Source organism: Scyliorhinus torazame, chromosome 21 (assembly GCF_047496885.1).
Source record: "Scyliorhinus torazame isolate Kashiwa2021f chromosome 21, sScyTor2.1, whole genome shotgun sequence".
Lineage (NCBI taxonomy): Eukaryota > Metazoa > Chordata > Chondrichthyes > Carcharhiniformes > Scyliorhinidae > Scyliorhinus > Scyliorhinus torazame.
The window spans coordinates 103,349,780-103,369,251 of NC_092727.1; the positions used below are offsets into that span (position 1 = coordinate 103,349,780).

General features: G+C 45.5%; 1 protein-coding gene across 1 annotated transcript in view; it reads right to left on the reverse strand.

The window, feature by feature from the left end:
- Positions 1–4,219: 4,219 nt before the first annotated feature.
- The window catches only part of LOC140398454 (sterile alpha motif domain-containing protein 14-like), a 495,360-nt gene continuing 480,107 nt past the window's right edge, over positions 4,220–19,472 (reverse strand). Inside the window, exon 10 of the mRNA XM_072487148.1 lies at positions 4,220–8,884. Coding sequence (XP_072343249.1) covers positions 8,723–8,884 — 162 coding nt within the window. The 3' untranslated portion in view covers positions 4,220–8,722. The remainder of the gene's footprint in view (positions 8,885–19,472) is intronic.

Here is a 19,472-nt window from a genome sequence, read left to right on the forward strand (position 1 = left end):
CAGTGCCCTTAACATGGACATTGGTAACAATTATTTTTGTCCCACCAAAGGCAGGGCTGGATTCTCTGCAGCCCGACGCTGATATCGGGGTTGGCGCCGGGGCGGAGAATCCAGTTTGACGCCGTAATCAGCCCTGGCGCCAGTTTGACGATTCTACGGGCACCACAAATCAGCACCACCGGGGAGTATGCCGCGCTGCCAGGGGGCCATTGCCAGAGGCCCGCTCAGCAATCCTCCTCCGCTCCCGACCGGCCGAGTTCCCGCCGGCATGGAACTAACCTGCTATTGCTGGTCGGGAAACTCGCATGTACCGCAGTCGCCCTGGTCGTGGGCAGGCAGATCTGAGACCGGGGGGGGGGGGGGGGGGGGGGGGGGCTTTTGGTGGACGGGGCATTAATATGCGGGGTTTGAGGGTTGGGTACGCGGCCAATCAAGGGGTTTCTTTCTTGGGTCTGGCTCCGCGGTCCAAATCCGCCATGGAGCACGGTGCAGCCGCTGGAGGCCGCTGCCGTACACATGCACGGCCTCTGACCTGGAAGTGTGAGGGCCCGTATCTGCAGCAAAAGCTGCGAGATTCACGCCGGGGCGAAATTCCCTGCAGGGCTGGGAATTCGTTTCACTTTTTGCAGGAATCTCAGGAGTAACACACCACCATTTTGGCGCCGGCGTGGGGACATAGTGTCAATAATGGAGAATCCAGCCCATGGGCCAGAATTCTCCAGCCATTGCGATTCACTGTTCCCGCCTGCAGTGCATCCGCACCCGCTGGTTTCCCATCGGTGTGGGTTGGCATCAATGTAAAATCCCATTCACAAGTGGCGGAAGTAGAGAATCGCGCCACCAGGGAACGGCGTGCCGCCGAGAAACACGGGTCTGGGGGAACGGAGAATCCAGCCACTTCTGTGTGGATTCTCTCCCAGATATGTAAGATTAATAAAAGCATGAACAACATGCGAGCAGTATGTTTGAGGAGAGATAGGGGCTGCATCAAAGGGCTGCATCAAGTGGGCTTCGATGTCCACAAACCTTAGTTTTCCCAGAGGATAGACTGGTGGAACAGGAGGTAAAAAAGAAAAGAAGCTGTTAGATGGATTCCTGGAGCAATAGCTAATAATGTGACTTCATTTTCATTTTCTATGCCTCTCTGTGGGAATGGGGAGGTTGGTGAATGGGGACAAAACCAGTGAAGGATGGGGTAGTAGGCTGGGCAGACACAGACCTTGTGTCCCAGAAACAAAAACATAAATGGGGAGCCTGAAAACCTCAGAGGAATGTTTGCCAGCCCACAAGGATCAAAGAGACCACATTTTCTATAATTTCACAATCCTGAGCTTTTGTCATTAAAGCCTTTACCAACACAAACTGGCATTCAGATTTCAACAGAATGCCGCCTTCCATTGTTTGAGTACACAGTAACAAATCACATCTTTAAATCTTCCCATTCAGTGGAAGAATTACACATAAGTAAAAAGTGCAAATACGTAGGAATGAACAAAAACAGTAAAAATAAGTTAAACTGAACATACATCAAAAATAATTTTAAAAATAGTCATCTAAGGAATAAGCAGCATTGATTTCATACTCTGCATATTTGCATAATCACTAGTCGCCAATGAAAGGCTTAAAATATACAGCATAAATGACGGCAGAAAGGAAATGGCACTTGATGGTGTTGCATTTTGGTTGTTTTGCTTCCCACCTTAGGATAGTTCATTAAGATATGAAATTCAGTTCCAGGGATTGTAACTTGGTGGTCAGGCAATTTGTTTACACTGGGGCTGTGCATTGCCAAAGAGAAAACCGTGAGGCGAAGCTATATATTTAGTACAGGTCCTGGCAAAGCAATGTCATGGGAAAGGATGGCCAAAATGCTGAGGTTTCACAGGCCTCTTCAAAAGGACACACCCACATGGTAGAATCTCCTGAACTAAATGTTCTGCCAGCTTTCAAGATGTGTGCAATAGCGCCACCTATGACATATTTGTGATATTCCATCATGGCTGTCTGATGCCTATTGCAAGCTCTAGGTTTAGTATAAATCTTAAGCCTGCTTAATATAACATTAATTAAACTCAACCAACTTCATCACCCACTTTCCCATTGCTGTTAGAAAAGTTCACCTTCAGTCCATCGTCACCGGGTGTGCTTTTCCCAAGCTGACTGATCCTCTGGATGTCTTTTGAGGAACATGTGCCGTCAGCATTCTCCTCCCCTCATCTCCTGAAGGCATTGGCTTAGACTGGGTATGTATTAATACTTGTTGCCCTTCAGTGCCCAAGCAATGAATCTTCGGTGAACTTAAGCAATAACTGTCAGCAGGATGGGTATGGCAGGGGCATGCGGGCGCATGTTTCAGCCAATCCCATTCTCACCCGATATTTGCACATAGAAATGTTTCAGCAGCAGCTAACATTTGAAACCAGGAACACCAAGTAGATTTTCTTTCCTGCTCTACAGCAGTGTGGTCAATTATATATCGTCTCCTTTTTTCTGTTTTCGTTTGTTTGTTTATTGTCACGTGTACCGAGGTACAGTGAAAAGTATTTTTCTGCGAGCAGCTCAACAGATCATTAAGTACATGAAAAGAAAAGAAAAGAAAATACATAATAGGGCAACACAAGGTACACAATGTAACTACATAACACCAGCATCGGGTGAAGCATACAGGGGTGTAGTGTTAATCAGGTCAGTCCATAAGAGGGTCGTTTAGGAGTCTGGTAACAGCGGGGAAGAAGCTGTTTTTGTGCGTGTTCTCAGACTTTTGCACCTCCTGCCCGATGAAAGAAGTTGGAAGAGTGAGTAAACTGGGTGGGAGGGGTCTTTGATTATGCTGCCCACTTTCCCCAGGCAGCGGGAGGTGTAGATGGAGTCAATGGATGGTAGGCAGGTTTGTGTGATGGGTTGGGCTGTGTTCACGACTCTCTGAAGTTTCTTGCGGTCTTGGGCCGAGCAGTTGCCATACCAGGCTGTGATGCAGGCAGATAGGATACTTTCCATGGTGCATCTGTAAAAGTTGGTAAGAGTAGCTGCAGTTGAAGCTGAGATCAGCTAACTCAGCACAAACCTGGGATTGAAATTCCGTGCTGCATCTTATTCGGCAGCACAGGAAAAGCAATGGGGAAATGTTTTGCCACAGGTTTCCATTTCCTCAAAAGCAAAGGTGTTTAATTACCCTCCTTTTTGAATTTTCATAAGATTTTTTTACATCTTCGCAAGAGTGCCCACAAATTACTACAAAACTGCTAATAACAGCATGCAATGCTGTCTGTGTACACATCAGTGAGATTTTCAACTGGGCTATTTAGAATACTAATAATCTTTATTGTCACAATCTTACATTAACACTGCAATAAAGTTACTGTGAAAAGCCCGAGTCGCAACATTCCGGTGCCTGTTCGGGTACACAGGGAGAATTAAGAATGTCCAAATGACCCAACAGTGCGTCTTTCGGGACTTGTGGCAGGAAACCGGAGCACCTGGAGGAAACCCACCCAGACACAGGGAGAACGTGCAGACTCCACAGAGACCGTGACCCAAGCCGGGAATCGAACCTGGGAACCTGGAGCTGTGAAGCAACAGTGCTACCCACCCACTGTGCTACCCATTTGAAGCTGTAGCTAGCAAGTGTCCACTGTAAAATATAAAATCCTAATCTTTTCTGTATCTCTAACCACTAGTACGTTACAGCTGGTTTAGCACAGGGCTAAATAGCTGGCTTTTCAAGCAGACCATGGCAGGCCAGCAGCGCGGGTTCAATTCCAGTACCAGCCTCCCCGAACAGGTGCTGGAATGTGGCGACTAGGGGCTTTTCACAATAACTTCATTTGAAGCCTACTTGTGATAATAAGCGATTTTCATTTCATTTCACAGCTAGTTCACAGATGTGTTAAGGACAGTGAGAATCATAACTAGCACAGCTATGGCATGCTTACTGATGCATATCTTATATTTGTGGTCTGTACTGGTTAATACTATCATTAAAATAAGATACATGCATGCTTAATGCATTGCCCACTTTGGTGGTAGATAAATTAGTGCAAAATTGCAAATGTTCACCAAAAATGTAAACTTTTCTTTTCCCAGTCAAAATCTAGCTGCAGGATGGACGTCAATTCCAGTTACATCTCGGTAGGCAACCTTGCCGATGGCGAAAAAGAAAAATGATAAGTCCTTACCAACGGCAGTGGAGGACAACTGCGTAGCAATTAAAAGCCTGGTATAATGATCAGCAAGTTTATTTTCGGGCACATAAGAGAGGATCTACAAGTATAGCTGTTGGTACAGGGGTACTTGCAAGCTGGACAAAGGGATCACAAAGGACCAGTCGATTCACACAGCATAGAAAGAACATCCCTGTACAAAGACAAAAATACACAGCAAAAGCTGACTCACTACTGACAACTCTTGTCATGCTGCATTATGTTCACAAGTTGCTGTGAATAGTTACAGGCCCTTTGCATGAGGGAATTTGTGATTCCAGAATGAATGATATGATGTTGTCTCTGACTAATTCTTTTAAAAATACGCCAAAAAATATTTATCAAGTCATAAAATGCTGCAAACTAGGTACTCTTTGGTTCTGCAATCTTCTAAAGCTCTCCTCTGAATACTCGGTGAAATACATTTTCTGAATTAAACTATATTTGCAGATGTTTCATGATAGGCCTCGCTCATATTTTAAAAGATAGAGGATGGTTTTTCATTCAGATAGAATGAACCAACCAACTCTGAAGCTGTGGATATTTTTCAAGATTGCGACTTTTTGTACGTGTTCGAAATGTTTGTATGAAACGTTCTTGCTCAAAATGAATAACGTCGTAAGGCATCATGAGCTAGAATGCACTGAAACTTGAACCTAACATGTTTCTTCTTGGTTGCCATCGACTGAATTAACAAAGCAGCAATAATCTAGATGTGCTGAGAAATTGATTACTGAAGTGATAAATTTGGCATCTGCTGACTGAACAATGATTCAGACCCGCGTGAGAAATTAGTTTGCCTTCAATCTTTGTCTTCCAGTCCACATCGTGGGGGAAATGAGGTAATTCAAAAAAGTGCAAAATATGTTTGGTGGGACCTACAAAATTCTTATTTAAGATTCCATGAATGTACTGAAAACCTTTGTTTGTAAATTCAATACGAGAAATTCTGTGATTGTTTTAATGGCCACAGTTTATATTTAACTGTTAAAAATGACACATTAGACATGTGTGCTTTTGAGGTAAGCTACATTTCTTGTTATCGTGCAGGTCTCAAAAGGTGCCTGATTCTGCTTTTAGAATACAGATTAGACAGGAGCTAAAATAAAATAAAATTGTTAAACCCAGCAATGATTTATCTACATATCCTGTTCAGTATTCTGATTCTACTTATCACAGTCTGATAAAGTTCTGGACTTACATTTTAATGAATCTTCAGATATGATGCATTGCTTTCATTATTTCACAGCCTCGCATAGTTAATCATGTAGACACCACTTTGCTGAAGAAGAGGTCACTGACCCTTCCATTGTTTCAGCTCAGCATTAATATGCATGCAAGGTGGAGAACCAGACTGAAGCAAGTGATTTTTTTTAGCATATGCTGCTGAGGGTTGACAGATAACAGCTTGGAGGTTTTGTGCGGATCGTGAATTAAGCTCCAAGAAGATCATTTTGCCACTTAACTGACCTCATCTTAAAATCAGTACAAATGTGGTCAATGAAAGTTTCATTTCTATTAAAAATGAATGCTGGAAAAAATAAACTTTCTGCGATATCCTACGAGTTTGAATATGTGACAGTTAATCTGGATGGAAAACAGTTGAAACAATAGAATAGGATGGATAATATATTTAGTGACCATAACGTTAATTCCTAATGGGTTCCAACTGTTCACATTATGAGGTACTTAGTTTTGCTGCGTACTTTGTGTATCTATGACACAAAATGTGTCCCCCAACCAAGGATCTATGGCACTCAGAGAGCCATTGTACCTTCCATGCAATAGACTCAATTTGAACCCAATTATGCTATAAATTAGCAGTCCCCTTCATGGTACAGCTGAACCACTTAGGCAGCATTTCAGATGCACAGTAAAGGCAGCAGGGAATTTCAACACCATAATGCCTGTAGTATGGCCCTCCCCTTCCAATTCAGGCTAACCTTCTATATATCGGTACTCTTCTTTGGCCTTCGGTGGGCCATTGTTGTATCCAGATCAACGTACCCTGGGAAAGACTGGAAGTGCTTAACGGGTAGTCAGCAGCTCTTCCATCCTTGCTGGTCTCCAACACTTGGGTCCGACTGTTTTGCTCACTGGGCAGCTGCAAGCGCCACTAAAACATTTAAATGAGCCGACGATATGTTAACCTCCCAGGTCAGCGGTATTGGGTTCTAGGTTGAAGGCTCAGCAGTCCCGGTGCCCTGAGTCACACTATTGACTCCATTCAGCCCTTTAGAGCCAGGCAGCAGCCACCTACATTTGCTCAAATATTTTTTATAATAATAATCTTTATTGTCACAAGTCGGCTCAAATTAACACTGCAATGAAGTTACTGTGAATAGCCCCTAGTCGCCACATTCCGGCGCCTGTTCGGGTACACAGAGGGAGAATTCAGTATGTCCAAATTACTGTCTAGCATGTTAGAAACCATCTGAAACATCTAGTCACCATGCAGGCACAGGGGCTATCAGTTGTTTACAGGCCCCCAGTATCTTCCCTCAATGTCAGATGACAAAATTCAAAGGCTTTGCTGGCATCGCCAGTACCCAAATACGAGTGTCCAATAATTTCTGTAGAATCCCAGTCAACGTACTATATTTCAATAACCTTGCATCTATGTAAACTCCAAGTCACACATAAAAATCCCATAAATGAGTTTTTCACCAGCATATCCCAAAATATATTTTACAAAACAAATATTGCCATCCTAGGATTATATTAAATCAAAAACTGTCATAGATTTGATAACCTACCTAAAACTTACAGGGACTTATACCTGTCAAGAGAAGTGCAAATTTCAACCAATTCATTCAAACAAAATCCTGTCCTAAGTGCTTTAACCTATGTGTTGCTGGCAAATTCTGGCTTGTAACGCTGAATTGAAGGTGAAAAATGACACTGCATTTCTCCCTGTGATATATTTCTGCCAGAGGCGGTGTCATTTTGACCCATTTGTGCTTTCGTGCAGCCATGCTATATATTGGCATGTGTGTGAAGCCTTAGTTAAAAATCCGTATTTTACTCATTGTAATTCTATCAAAACTGTCTATTCTAATTCTATATTTCCCAAAATGCACAGCAGGGACAGAAAAAATGGCCTTGCGGGGCAGAAAATAAATTGTGGGGGAGGGTTGCTAGATTTCGCAAAGAGGTTAAAGGCATGTACAATTTACAATAAGTTGGAGCTACCACTGAAAAGAAATCAGTTGATTTTTCTTTCTTCTCAATAATTCCCTGAATCTACAATCAGAGCCACTATGAAAATATTCAGCAGTAGTCTCTTGCAGGTTTAGTATTGCACAGCGTTCGATAATTCTCTTTAAATCATAACCACGATATTTGGCAGGTCCTACCATGTGTCACAGTTTGGATTTAAAACACTGGCTACATTTGCAACACGCAAAACACATCCACACCACCAATATTTTAGGCGACTTGTCATGTTTTAACTTGTTAAATACAAGCCGGAATTTTTTTTTTTTAAGGTCACGTAACTGGTGCTCTTATTTATTACACTGAACCATGTTCATCACCTCCTAGATCTTTGGATTAATTTCAACCTTTAATCAATGAACTCACTCGAACGTCCTGAATATTTTGCACAACTACATGCACGGAATGAGATCTTCTGAAAACACAGTTTATCTCCATTATACTGCATGTTGCTCTCCAGGACAGTCTATTACAGGAAGACATTGCTCAATAAATGGCAAGGTACCAAGTGCATCCCATTGTCTAGCTCTTTTTCTTCAGTCCCAATTCACATTACGTACATTCCAACCATACATTTATGCAATGTTCTTCTGCCCTCACAGCGCGGTTGCTGGCAAACTCACTCGATCAACTGAGGCCCTCTTTACAACCTAGATTGTGGAAGAATTCTGCTTTAGAGAAAATTGTGCATAAACAGCGGCAATATTTCCAACACAGGCACATTAATCCTCAGTTCTCCCTTGTCCTTCTGATAGCTGCTTTAATCATTAAAATGCATTTTTTTGACAACTAAACGGCAGAGCAAATTTTTAGTTTCTTCCATTTTTAAAGGACATTTTTCATATTCTTCTCCATTTCTGTTACTTTCAAAGTAAACTGTGATACAAGTGGACTCAGAATCACTCCTGTAAGTGACTTCAAAACTGAGGAATATTCTATTTTCAGAAGTTAGGTCTATTTTTTTCAAAAAAACATAGATTATCCTGACTTCCTCTCTGTCTGACCCAGGATGGATTCAGTTACGAGTAAATGCAGCATGGTTTTCTGTGGCAGTCCACTGACTAAGGAAAAGTCTGCCTGCATTGTGAAATATTACTTCTTTTTAATGCGAGAGGTTGCCATTACAGACCTGAACAGTGTGAGTGTGAAGTTGAACTGCACTTCACAAATCCCACAAACAGACCTGATATACAATGTTCAGTTTGATCCATCGACTCCTTGCATTTCTTCTTGTTGCTCATGTTTTAATCTCTGAAGAACTGGAGACAAATGTTTAGATGTGCTGACACCTGGTCATTCTTCCCAGTTTAACTCTTTTTCTGCAACTGTTCCTGTTCCTTTCTCTTCTGTTTCTCCATCTGTTTTTCCAGTTTCCCCAAGGCTTTTCTTTCTTTTTCGACTGCTGCGTTCATGTCTTTAATTTTCTTTTTGATTGTAGCTCGATCCTGCGAGTTGATGACTCCCAAAGCCTGTGCAGGAAAAACAAAATAATCCTCAACACAATCAGAAAATACTGGACAATCTCAGCAGGTCTGACAGCATCCGGGGAGAGAGAAGGGAGCCAACATCTCGAGTCTGGATGACTCTTTGTCAATGCTGGGCAGAACTGGAAATAGGGTCAGATTTATACTGTTGTAAGGGGGCATGGAGCAGTGGGACTGGATAGAGGGCCACCTGACAATAGGTGGAGATTAACAAAGATATGGTAGACAGAAAGACAAAAGGAATATAAATGGCAAATAAGAAGGGTGCTGAAAGTGGCACAGGAAGAGATCAGGATGTGTGGATGGCAGAACAAAAGTAAGCAGTGTGTCAAGGGGCAACTAGGAACAGGGAACAGATGGCCCGAGTGGGGTGGGGTGGGGTGAAGCAGGCCAACGGTGAGGGAAAAATAGATCATTGGAAGAAATGAAAATAAATTGCTGGAAATAAAAATGGGATCCGTAAGCAGGAACCAGACTTTCCAGTCGCTTGCCATTTCAACTCCTCCTCTTCTCACATCCACATGTCCGTCTTTGGCCTGCTGCAATGTTCCAGTGAAGCCCAGCGCAAACTGGAGGAACAGCACCTCATCTTTCCATTAAGCACGTTGCAGCCTTCCGGACTTAACATTGAGTTCAACAGCTTCTGACTGTGAACTCTCTCCTCCACCTTGACCCCATTTTTTTATTTCAGTCAATTTATTTTCATTTCTTCCATCGATCTATTTTTCCCTCACCATTGTCCCGCCTTCCCCCACCCCACTTTGGCCATCTGTTCCCTGTTTCGAGTTGCCCTTTGACACACTGCCCACCTTTGTTCCGCCATTCAAACATTCCAACCTCTTTATGTACCACTATCAGCGCCCTCCTGGGCCTTGATCACCCCATCTACATTCCTTTTGTCTTTCCGTCCACGACACCTTTGTTAATCTCCACCTATCGGCAGCCCTCTATCCAGTCCCACTGCTCCATGCCCCCCAACAACAGTATAAATCTGACCCTATTTCCAGTTCTCCACAGCTTTGACAAAGAGTCATCCAGACTCAAAACATTGGCTCCCTTCTCTCTCCACAGATGCTGTCAGACCTGCTGAGATTGTCCAATATTTTCTGTTTTTTGTATCAGATTCCAGCAGAAGCAGTAATTTGCTTTTAAAATAATCCTCAAAGTGGTTGCTGAGCTGTCATGATCTTTTAAAATGTTGCAATTCTTGAAATCGCCAGGGGTAAAAGGAAGTGATTCAGTTATTCCCTCCATTAATGTAACTCTTCCATCATAGCATCTAATTGCATTTTAAAACTCTAATCTTTGGGCGGGATTCTCCCCTACCCGGCGGGGCGGGCTGTACTGGCGGTGAGGAGTGGTGTGAACCACTCCAGCGTCGGGCCGCCCGGAAGGTGCGGAATCCTCCGCACCTTTAGGGGCTAGGTCGTCGCCAGCGGTGTTGGCTTGGCACCGCGCCAACCGGCGCCGAAGGGCCTCCGCCGGCCGGCGCGAGTTGGCGCATGCGCGGGAACGCCGGCGTGTGCTGGCGTCATCCCAGCGCATGCTCAGGGCGTTTCTTCTCCGCTCCGGCCATGGCGGAGGTTGACAGCAGCCGGCTTGAAGGGAAAGCGTGCCCCCACGGCACAGGCCCGCCTGTGGATCGGTGGGCCCTGATTGTGGGCCAGGCCATCATGGGCCCCCCCCCCCCCCCCCGGGTGCCAGATCCCCTCGCCCCCCCCCCCCCCCCCGAGGACTCTGCAGGCCGCCCGCAGAGCCAGGTCCCGCCGGTACAGACCTGGTTTGATTTACGCCGGCGGGACCGGCCGAAACGGGCGGCCGCTCGGCCCATCGCGGGGCGGAGAATCGCCGGGGGGGGCTGCTCCCGCCCCCGCCAAAACCGGCGGCGGAGAATTCGGCAGCCGGCGTCGGGGCTGCGGGGCCGGATTCACTCTGCCCCCCGGCGATTCTCCAACCCGGCGGGGAGTCGGAGAATCCCGCCCTTTTTCTGTAGTGTGCTGAATGATATAACTCCTCAAGTGGAGCAGCCAGTTAAGTGACAGCTTTTTTATTAGCTGTTCCTGTACATTTTAAACTCTTTATACATTTATCACTCTTTATATAATCACTATCTGTTTTGAATGTACCCCTCAGTGTTTGATGCCTATGGTCACTGGCCTGCCTCTCTGTTGCTTCACAGTGCCAGGGTCCCAGGTTCGATTCCCGCCTTGAGTCACTGTCTGTGCGGAGTCTGCGCGTTCTTCCCATGTCTGCATGGGTTTCCTCCGGGTGATCCGGTTTCCTCCCACAGTCCAAAGATGTGCAGGTTAGGTGGCTTGGTCACACTAATGTCCAAAAAAAGATTATGTGGGGTTGCTGGGTTATGGGGGTAGGGTGGAGATGTGGGCCTAGGTAGGGTGCTCTTTCCGGGGCTGATGTAGATTCAATTGTCAGAATGGCCCCCTTCTGCACTTAAATTCTATGATTCTTTGCTTAATTTGAAGCAACAGCCTAGGTTTACTTCAAGTGACACTTTCCTGTTCACAAGAAACCCCTCTTAGTTCTTTCTTTTTTTGCTCTTCTGTGCACCTTCTCAATTGCTCACGTGTACTTCTGTGGAACAGAGAACAGGCATTTTTATTTATCTTTTTACGGGATGTGAGCTTCGTTGGCAAAGCAAATGGGGAGTATTTCATCACGTTCCTGACTTATGCCTTGTAGGTGGTGGACAGATCTTGGGGAGTCAGGAGGTGAGTTACTCACTGGAGGATTTCTAGCCTCTGGCCTACTCTTGTAGCCACAGTATTTATGTAGCTATTCCAGTTCAGCATCTGGTCAATGGTAACCCCAAGGATGTTGATGGTGGGGTATTCATTGATGGTAATGCCATTTAATGTCAAGGGGTGATGGTTTGATTCCCTCTTACTGGAGATGGTCTTTGCCTGGCACTTGTGCATGAATGCCACTTGCCAGGATATTGTCCAGGGGCGTGATCTACCGACCGCATTGCCCCAGAAAGGCGGCACGGCCTGTAGATGCCGGGAGATCCTCTTCTGGGATCTACCCGGCTTGCCACACCTCATGAGATCTAACGCGATCACGCGAGACGTTAAGAACTGAATCCTGCCCATTGTAGGCAGGATCACTCTTTTGCAAATTTGCATATCAGAGCGAGACAGCTGGTCTCACTCTAATATGCATGCCCCTGATCTACCCAAGACGTTGGGATGTAACCACTTTGCTTCAGAGACCTTGGGTGAGCACCATTCAGTGCTGGTCCCCACAAATGGGGACCAGACAAAATGGAACTTGTCAAGGCCTCCCAGGGGATTGGAGGCCCCAGGTGTTTGCCCCTGCTGGTGCCACCTGACCACCCTGGCATTGCCAGTTTGGCACTGCCATCCTGGGTGCCAGCCTGGCACTGCAAAAGTGCCCAGGTGGCACTAGCAGGGTGAGGCTAGCAGTGCCAAGCTGCCAGGCTTGCATTTTTCCCACGCTGGGGATTTAGCCCGGTTGTGCTCTGCATGTGTGTGGACGAGGGATGGCATCCCAATCTCCTCCTGCACTGAAGAGTTCTGGTGAGCGGAGCTCCTCAGGGCAGGAAACGGGACTAAATGTGGCCTCGGCAGGGTGTTCCCTCCCTGAATTGAAGCAGAGTTCCGATCAATAGTGGGCGTGTTTCTCGGCGTTGTGTGCGCTTGGAAACACCTGGCTAAACGTGCTCGTCACAGACTCTGTTTAAATTTTGTTAGGTCTTGCTCCATTTGCACGTTGATACTTCAGTGTCTGAGGGGCCATGAATGGTGCTGAACATTGTGCAATCATCAGAAAACAAATTTGACCTTATGTCCGAAGGGGCTGGTTTAGCGCAGTGGGCTAAACAGCTGGCTTGTAATGCAGAACAAGGCCAGCAGCGCGGGTTCAATTCCCGTACCGGCCTCCCCGAACAGGCGCCGGAATGTGGCGACTAGGGGCTTTTCCCAGTAACTTCATTGAAGCCTACTTGTGACAATAAGCGATTATTATTATTATTATTATAAGGAAACTCATTGATGAAACAGCTGAAGATGGTTGGGCCTAGGACACTACCCTGATGAACATAATAGGGCTAATTCCCCAAGTGGTCAATCCTGGTGAGGCGCAATGTTTGCTCCTGATGAGGGCCAATGTTTGCAGGGAACATTGGTTAAGAATTTGCAAGCTCCAGATGTTAACCATCTGCTTAAATGAATGGATGGGAAATCAAGGCTTGCAGGCTGGCGGTTTGCAACAAGCGCTCCTTCATTTGGAGCAGGGGGTAGGAAATCCACACTTGTTTTCCATGATTGGTCTAACCAGTACATTTCATAATCCTGAATAATATTTGGATACTTGGGGGTGGATTTTCTTTTGTTTAACTGCCTGGTTTCAAAGGGATGGAGCATGGAAAATAGGTTGGGAAAGATTATCAATGAGTGCAACCCTCTGATTATTTTTCTTCTGACAAGCCAACAGCACTTAAATGCCACAGGGGAGGCAGGGCTCAAAACGCTGACCATTTCTCCACTTTCCCAACTCAACATACTGCTAATCACAATGGTAGTGGTACAGAGACTGTAGGGGTAGGAATGAACAACACTAAGTTTTGGCATTGCTGGTAGGTTCCTCAAAGGGCTATTCAGAGCCATCAATATTGAGGTTGAGCTATCTTCAGAGGGTCTCTATCTTCATTAACAGAATATCTGCCACTTTCGACTGAAGCATTGAGTGCCTCACAGCTTATGGAGTCATTGAGAATCATAGAGTCATTACGGCACAGAAGAAGGTTATTCAGTCCTTCATATCCATTCCAATGCTGGATAGAGCAATCAGCCTGCCACATTCCCCTGTGCTAGCTCCAAACCCATGCAAGCTTATTTCCCTCAAATTCAGATTGAACTTACTTTTAAAAGCATTGATCATCTCTGCTTCCACCATCCTCATGGACAGTGAGTTCAAAGTCATTACCATTTGCTGCCTAGAAAGTCCCCCTCACATTTATGTGCACCTCTTGTCCAAGCTTTAGTCCTTGTACTGTCAGCTAATGGGAACAGTTTTTCTGTGCAAAACAAATCTGTCATAATCTTGTAGACCTCTATCAAATCTCCCCATTGCTCCAAGAAGAACAACCCTCAGCCTTTCCAACCTAACCTTGCAGCTAATATACCTCATCCCTGGAACCACTCTGGGACCTTCCTCTGCACCCTCTCAATGACCCTTACATCTTTCCTAAAGTCTGGAGACCAGGATTGTGTGCAATACTCTAGTTTGGGCCCAATTAGAGCTTAATAAAGGTTCAGCATAACTGTCCTGCTTTCATACTCAATGCCCAAAGTTATGAATCCCAAGATCCCAGATGCTTTGTTAATTCATCTCTCAATATTGGAAAAATGTTGTAAGCTATTATTAAAGACGTTATGGCAGACCACTTAGAAACATTCAAAAGATTCAGGCAGAGTCAACATGGTTTTGTGAAACGGAAATCATATTTAGTCAATTTATTGGAATTTGAAGGAATCTGTGGAGTGCTGCGGATAAAGGGGAACAAGTGAATGCACTGTACTAGTATTCCAGAAGGCATTTGATAAGGTGCCACATCACAGGATATTAAGGAAAATAAAAGCTCATAGTGTATTGGTTAACGTATTGGCATGGATAGAAAATTGGCTAGCTAAACGGAAACAGAGGGTGGTCATAAATGTGTATTTTTCTGGTTGGCAAGATAACAAGTGATGTGTCACAGGGACCAGTGCTGGGGCCTCAATCTTTTACAATTTATATCAATGACTTGGATGAAAGGAGAGAAGGTGTGGTAGCTAAATTATCTTGTTAGTATTGAAGCAAGTTGTGAAAAGGGTATAACTGGGTTAAGTAAGTGGCAGAGATCTGGCAAATGGAGAATAATGTGGGCAAATGTGACATTGTGCATTTTGGCAGGAAGAATTAAAAAAGAACCATATTATCTAAATGCCGAGAGATTGCGGCGCTCTGAGATTCAGAAGGATTTGGGCGCGCAAGTGCATGAATCACGAAAGGCTAGTATGCAGGTACAACAAGTAATTAGGAAGATAATCGAATGTTATTGTTTATTGCGAGGGGAATTGAATATGAAAGTAAGGAGGTTGTTTCAATTGTCCAGGACACTGGTGACACCACAACTGGAGTACTTTGTACAGGATTAGTCTCCTTATTCAAGGAAGGCTGTAAATGCGTCAGAAGCATGTCCAGAGAAGGTTTATTAGACTAGAACATAGAACATAGAACAGTACAGCACAGTACAGGCCCTTCAGCCCATGATGTTGTGCCGATCATTTATCCTAATCTAAGATCAACCTAACCTACACCCCTTCAATTTACTGCTGTCCATGTGCCTGTCTAAGAGTCACTTAAATGTCCCTAATGACTCTGACTCCACCACCTCTGCTAGCAGTGCATTCCACATGCCCAACACTCTGTGTGTAAAGAACCTACCTCTGACATCTCCCCTATACCTTCCTCCAATCACCTTAAAATTATATTGCCTCGTGACAGCCATTTCCACCCTGGGGAAAAGTCTCTGGTTATCCACTCTATCCATGCCTCTCATCACCTTGTACACCTCTATCAAGTCACCTCTCTGCCTTCATCGCACCAGTGAGAAAAGCCCTAGCTCCCTCAACCTTTCTTCATAAGACAGGCCCTCCAGTCCAGGCAGCATCCTGGTAAATCTCCTCTGTACCCTCTCCAAAGCATCCACATCCATCCTATAATGAGGCGACCAGAACTGGACACAATATTCCAAGTGTGGTCTAACTAGGGTTTTATAAAGCTGCAGCAAAACCTTGCGGCTCTTAAACTCAATCCCCCTGTTAATGAAAGCCAACACACCATGCGCCTTCTTAACAACCCTATCAACCTGGGTGGCAACTTTGAGGGATCTAAGTACGTGGACCCGAAGATCCCTCTGTTCCTCCACACTTCCAATAATCCTGCCTTTAACCCTGTATTCAGCATTCAAATTCGACCTTCCAAGATAAATCACTTCACATTTATCAAGGTTGAACTCCATCTGCCACTTCTCAGCCCAGCTCTGCATCCTGTCAATGTCCTGTTGTACCTGCAACAACCCTCAACACTATCTGCAGCTCCCCCAACATTTGTGTCATCGGCAAACTTACTAATCCACCCTTCCACTTCCTCATCCAAGTCATTTATAAAAACCACAAAGAGCAGAGGTCCGAGAACAGATCCTTGTGGGACACCACTGGTCACCGACCTCCAGGCGGAATACTTTCCATCCACTACCTCTCGTTGTCTTCTTTTGGCCAGCCAATTCTGTATCCAGACAGCCAAATTTCCCTGTATCCCATGCCCCCTAACTTTCTGAATGAGCCTACCATGGGGAACCTGATCAAATGCCTTACTGAAATCCATATACATCACATCCACGGCCCGACCTTCATCAATGTGTCTAGTCACATCCTCAAATAATTCAATAAGGCCTGTGAGACATGACCTGCCCATCACAAAGCCATGCTGACTATCTTTAATCAAACTATGTTTTCCTAAATAATCATAAACCCTATCTCTCAGAATCTTCTCAAATATTTTGCTCACCACAGCCATAAGACTTATGGGTCTGTAATTCCCACGGATTTCCCTATTCCCTTTCTTGAACAGGGGAACAACATTCGCCTCCCTCCAATCTTCCGGTACTACTCCAGTGGAGAGTGAGGACGCAAAGATCATTGCCAACGATGCAGCAATCTCCTCCCTCACTTCCCGTAGTAACCTTGGGTATATCTTGTCAGGCCCAGGGGACTTATCTATCCTGATGCTTTTCAAAATTTCCAGCAGATCCTCCTTCTTAATATCAACCTGTTTGAGTCCATTAACTTGGTTCACACTGTTCTCATGAGCAACAAGGTCCCTCTCCCTAGTGAATACTGAAGCAAAATATTCATTTAGGGCCTCCCCCATCTCCTCAGACTCGAGGCACAAGTTCCCTTCACTATCCTTGATCGGCCCTACTCTCACTCTGATCATCCTCTTATTTCTCACGTAAGTGTAGAACGCCTTGGGGTTTTCCCTAATCCTTCCCGCCAGGGCTTTTTCATTCCCCCTTCTAGCTCTCCTCAGTCCATTTTTGAGTTCCTTCCTGGCTACCTTGTAACCCTCTAGAGCCGAGTCAGACCCTTGCTTCCTCAACCTTACGTAAGCTTCCTTCTTCCTCTTGACTAGAAGCTCCACTTCACTTGTCATCCAGGACTCCTTCACCTGACCATTCCTTCCTTGTCTCAGTGGGACAAAACTATCCAGCACTCGCAGCAAGTGCTCCTTAAACAACCCCCACATTACTGTTGTGCATTTCCCCAAGAACAATTGTTCCCACTTCATGCTCCTCAGCCCCTGTCTAATAGCAGTATAATTTCCCCTCCCCCAATTAAATACCTTCCCATACTGTCTGTTCCTATCCCTCTCCATGACTATGGTAAAGGTCAAGGAGTCGTGGTCACTGCCACCGAAATGCTCTCCCACCGAGACATCTGACACCCGGCCTGGATCGTTGCTGAGCACCAAGTCCAATATGGCCTCAGCCCTAGTCGGCCTATCTACATATTGAGTCAGGAATCCTTCCTGTACACACTTGACAAAATCTGCTCCATCCAAACCATTTGCACTAAGGAGGTTCCAGTCAATATTAGGGAAGTTGAAGTCACCCATGACAACAACTCTGTTACTTCTGCACTTTTCCAAGATCTGCCGCCTAATAGGTTCCTCTATCTCCCGGCTGCTATTGGGGGGTCTGTAGAAAACACCCAATAAAGTGACTGCTCCTTTCTTGTTTCTGACTTCCACCCATACTGACTCAATAGACAAACCCTCCTCAACTACCCCCTTTTCTGCAGGTGTGGCGCACTCCCTAATTAACAGTGCCACTCCCCTTCCTCTTTTATCTCCCTCTCTATTCTTCTGAAGACATCTAAACTCCGGAACATCTTACAACCATTCATGCCCCTGTGAAATCCATGTCTCCGTAATGGCCACAACATCGTAGTTCCAAGTACTGATCCATGCTCTAAGTTCATCTCCCTTATTCCTAACACTCCTTTCAATGAAACAGACACACTTTAACACATTCCACTGAGTGCAACTTTGCCCTATCAACTGTCTAAGCTTCCTCACAGACTTGCTGCATACTATTTCTGCCTGTTCAACAGCTACCCTATCCTCTGATCCATAGCTCTAGTTCCCATCCCCCTGCCAAACTAGTTTAAACCCTCCCGAAGAGCTCTAGCAAACCTCCCACCCAGGATATTGGTGCCCCTCCAGTTTAGGTGCAATCCGTCCTTCATGTACAGGTCCCACCTTCTTCAGAAGATATCCCAATGATCCACATATCTGAAGCCTTCCCTCCTGCGCCAGCCCTGTAGCCACATGTTCAGCTGCACTCGCTCTCTGTTCCTTGCCTCACTTGCATGTGGCACCGGTAGCGATCCTGAGATCACTACTCTGCTTGTCCTGCTCTTTAGCTTCCAACCTAACTCCCTAAAATCACTTTTTAGACCCTCATCCCTTTTCTTAGCTATGTCGTTGGTGCCTATGTGCACCACGACTTCTGCTTGCTCCCCCTCCACTTAAGAATCCTGTAGACTCGATCCGAGACATCCCTGGCCCTGGCACCCGGGAAGCAACATACCTTCCAGGAGTCTCGTTCGCGACCACAGAATCTCCTATCCACTCCCCTAAACACTGAGTCTCCCATCACTAATGCTTTTCTATTCTAGACTAATACCAGGAATGGATGAGCCTTATGAGGAAAGATTGGACAGGCTAGGCTTGCATTGCTGGAGTTTTGACGGGTAACAGGTGGCTTGATTGAAATGGATAAGGTCCTGAGGGGGCTTGACAGGGTGGATGTGGAAAGAATGCTTCCGCTTGATTGAGAATCCAGAATTAGGGGCCACTGTTTAACAAACAGAGATTGCCCATTTGAGACAGAGACAGGGTTGTTTCTCTCATAGAATCCCTGCAGTGCAGAAGGAGGCCATTTGACCCATCGCATCTGCACTGACCCTTCGATAGAGCACTATACCCTTGTCCATTCCCACGTCCACCCTGCCCTATCCTTGTCAACCCATAACTTAACCTGCACATTCCTGGACACTAAGTAGTCCCAGTATTGATCCTTGGGGAACATCACTATCTGCCATCCTCCACCATTAACCACAACGCAAATCTTCTATCCAGGTTGATATAACCCTCCTATTCAATGAGCCTCATGATGTACTACAAGATTTTCCTCAGTTGCAATTGTGATGGATGGGATCAGGGCAACTCTGTCAGAAATCATGATAGCCTGTCCTTCTATCCGATCCGCTGCAGAACAGACCTCAGCTCTGTAGAGGAATGGACAGAAGGTAAGCTATCAGGATTTCTGACAGAGTTCCCTTGCTCCCCTCCATTACCATTGCCACTGAGGAAAATCTTGTGGCACATATTGAGGCTCATTGAATAGGAGGAAACTCTCCCTGCATATGACATTAAAGCCAACCCAGGAAAATGGATTGGGGGTCAGGGCGAGGTTGGGTCAGCT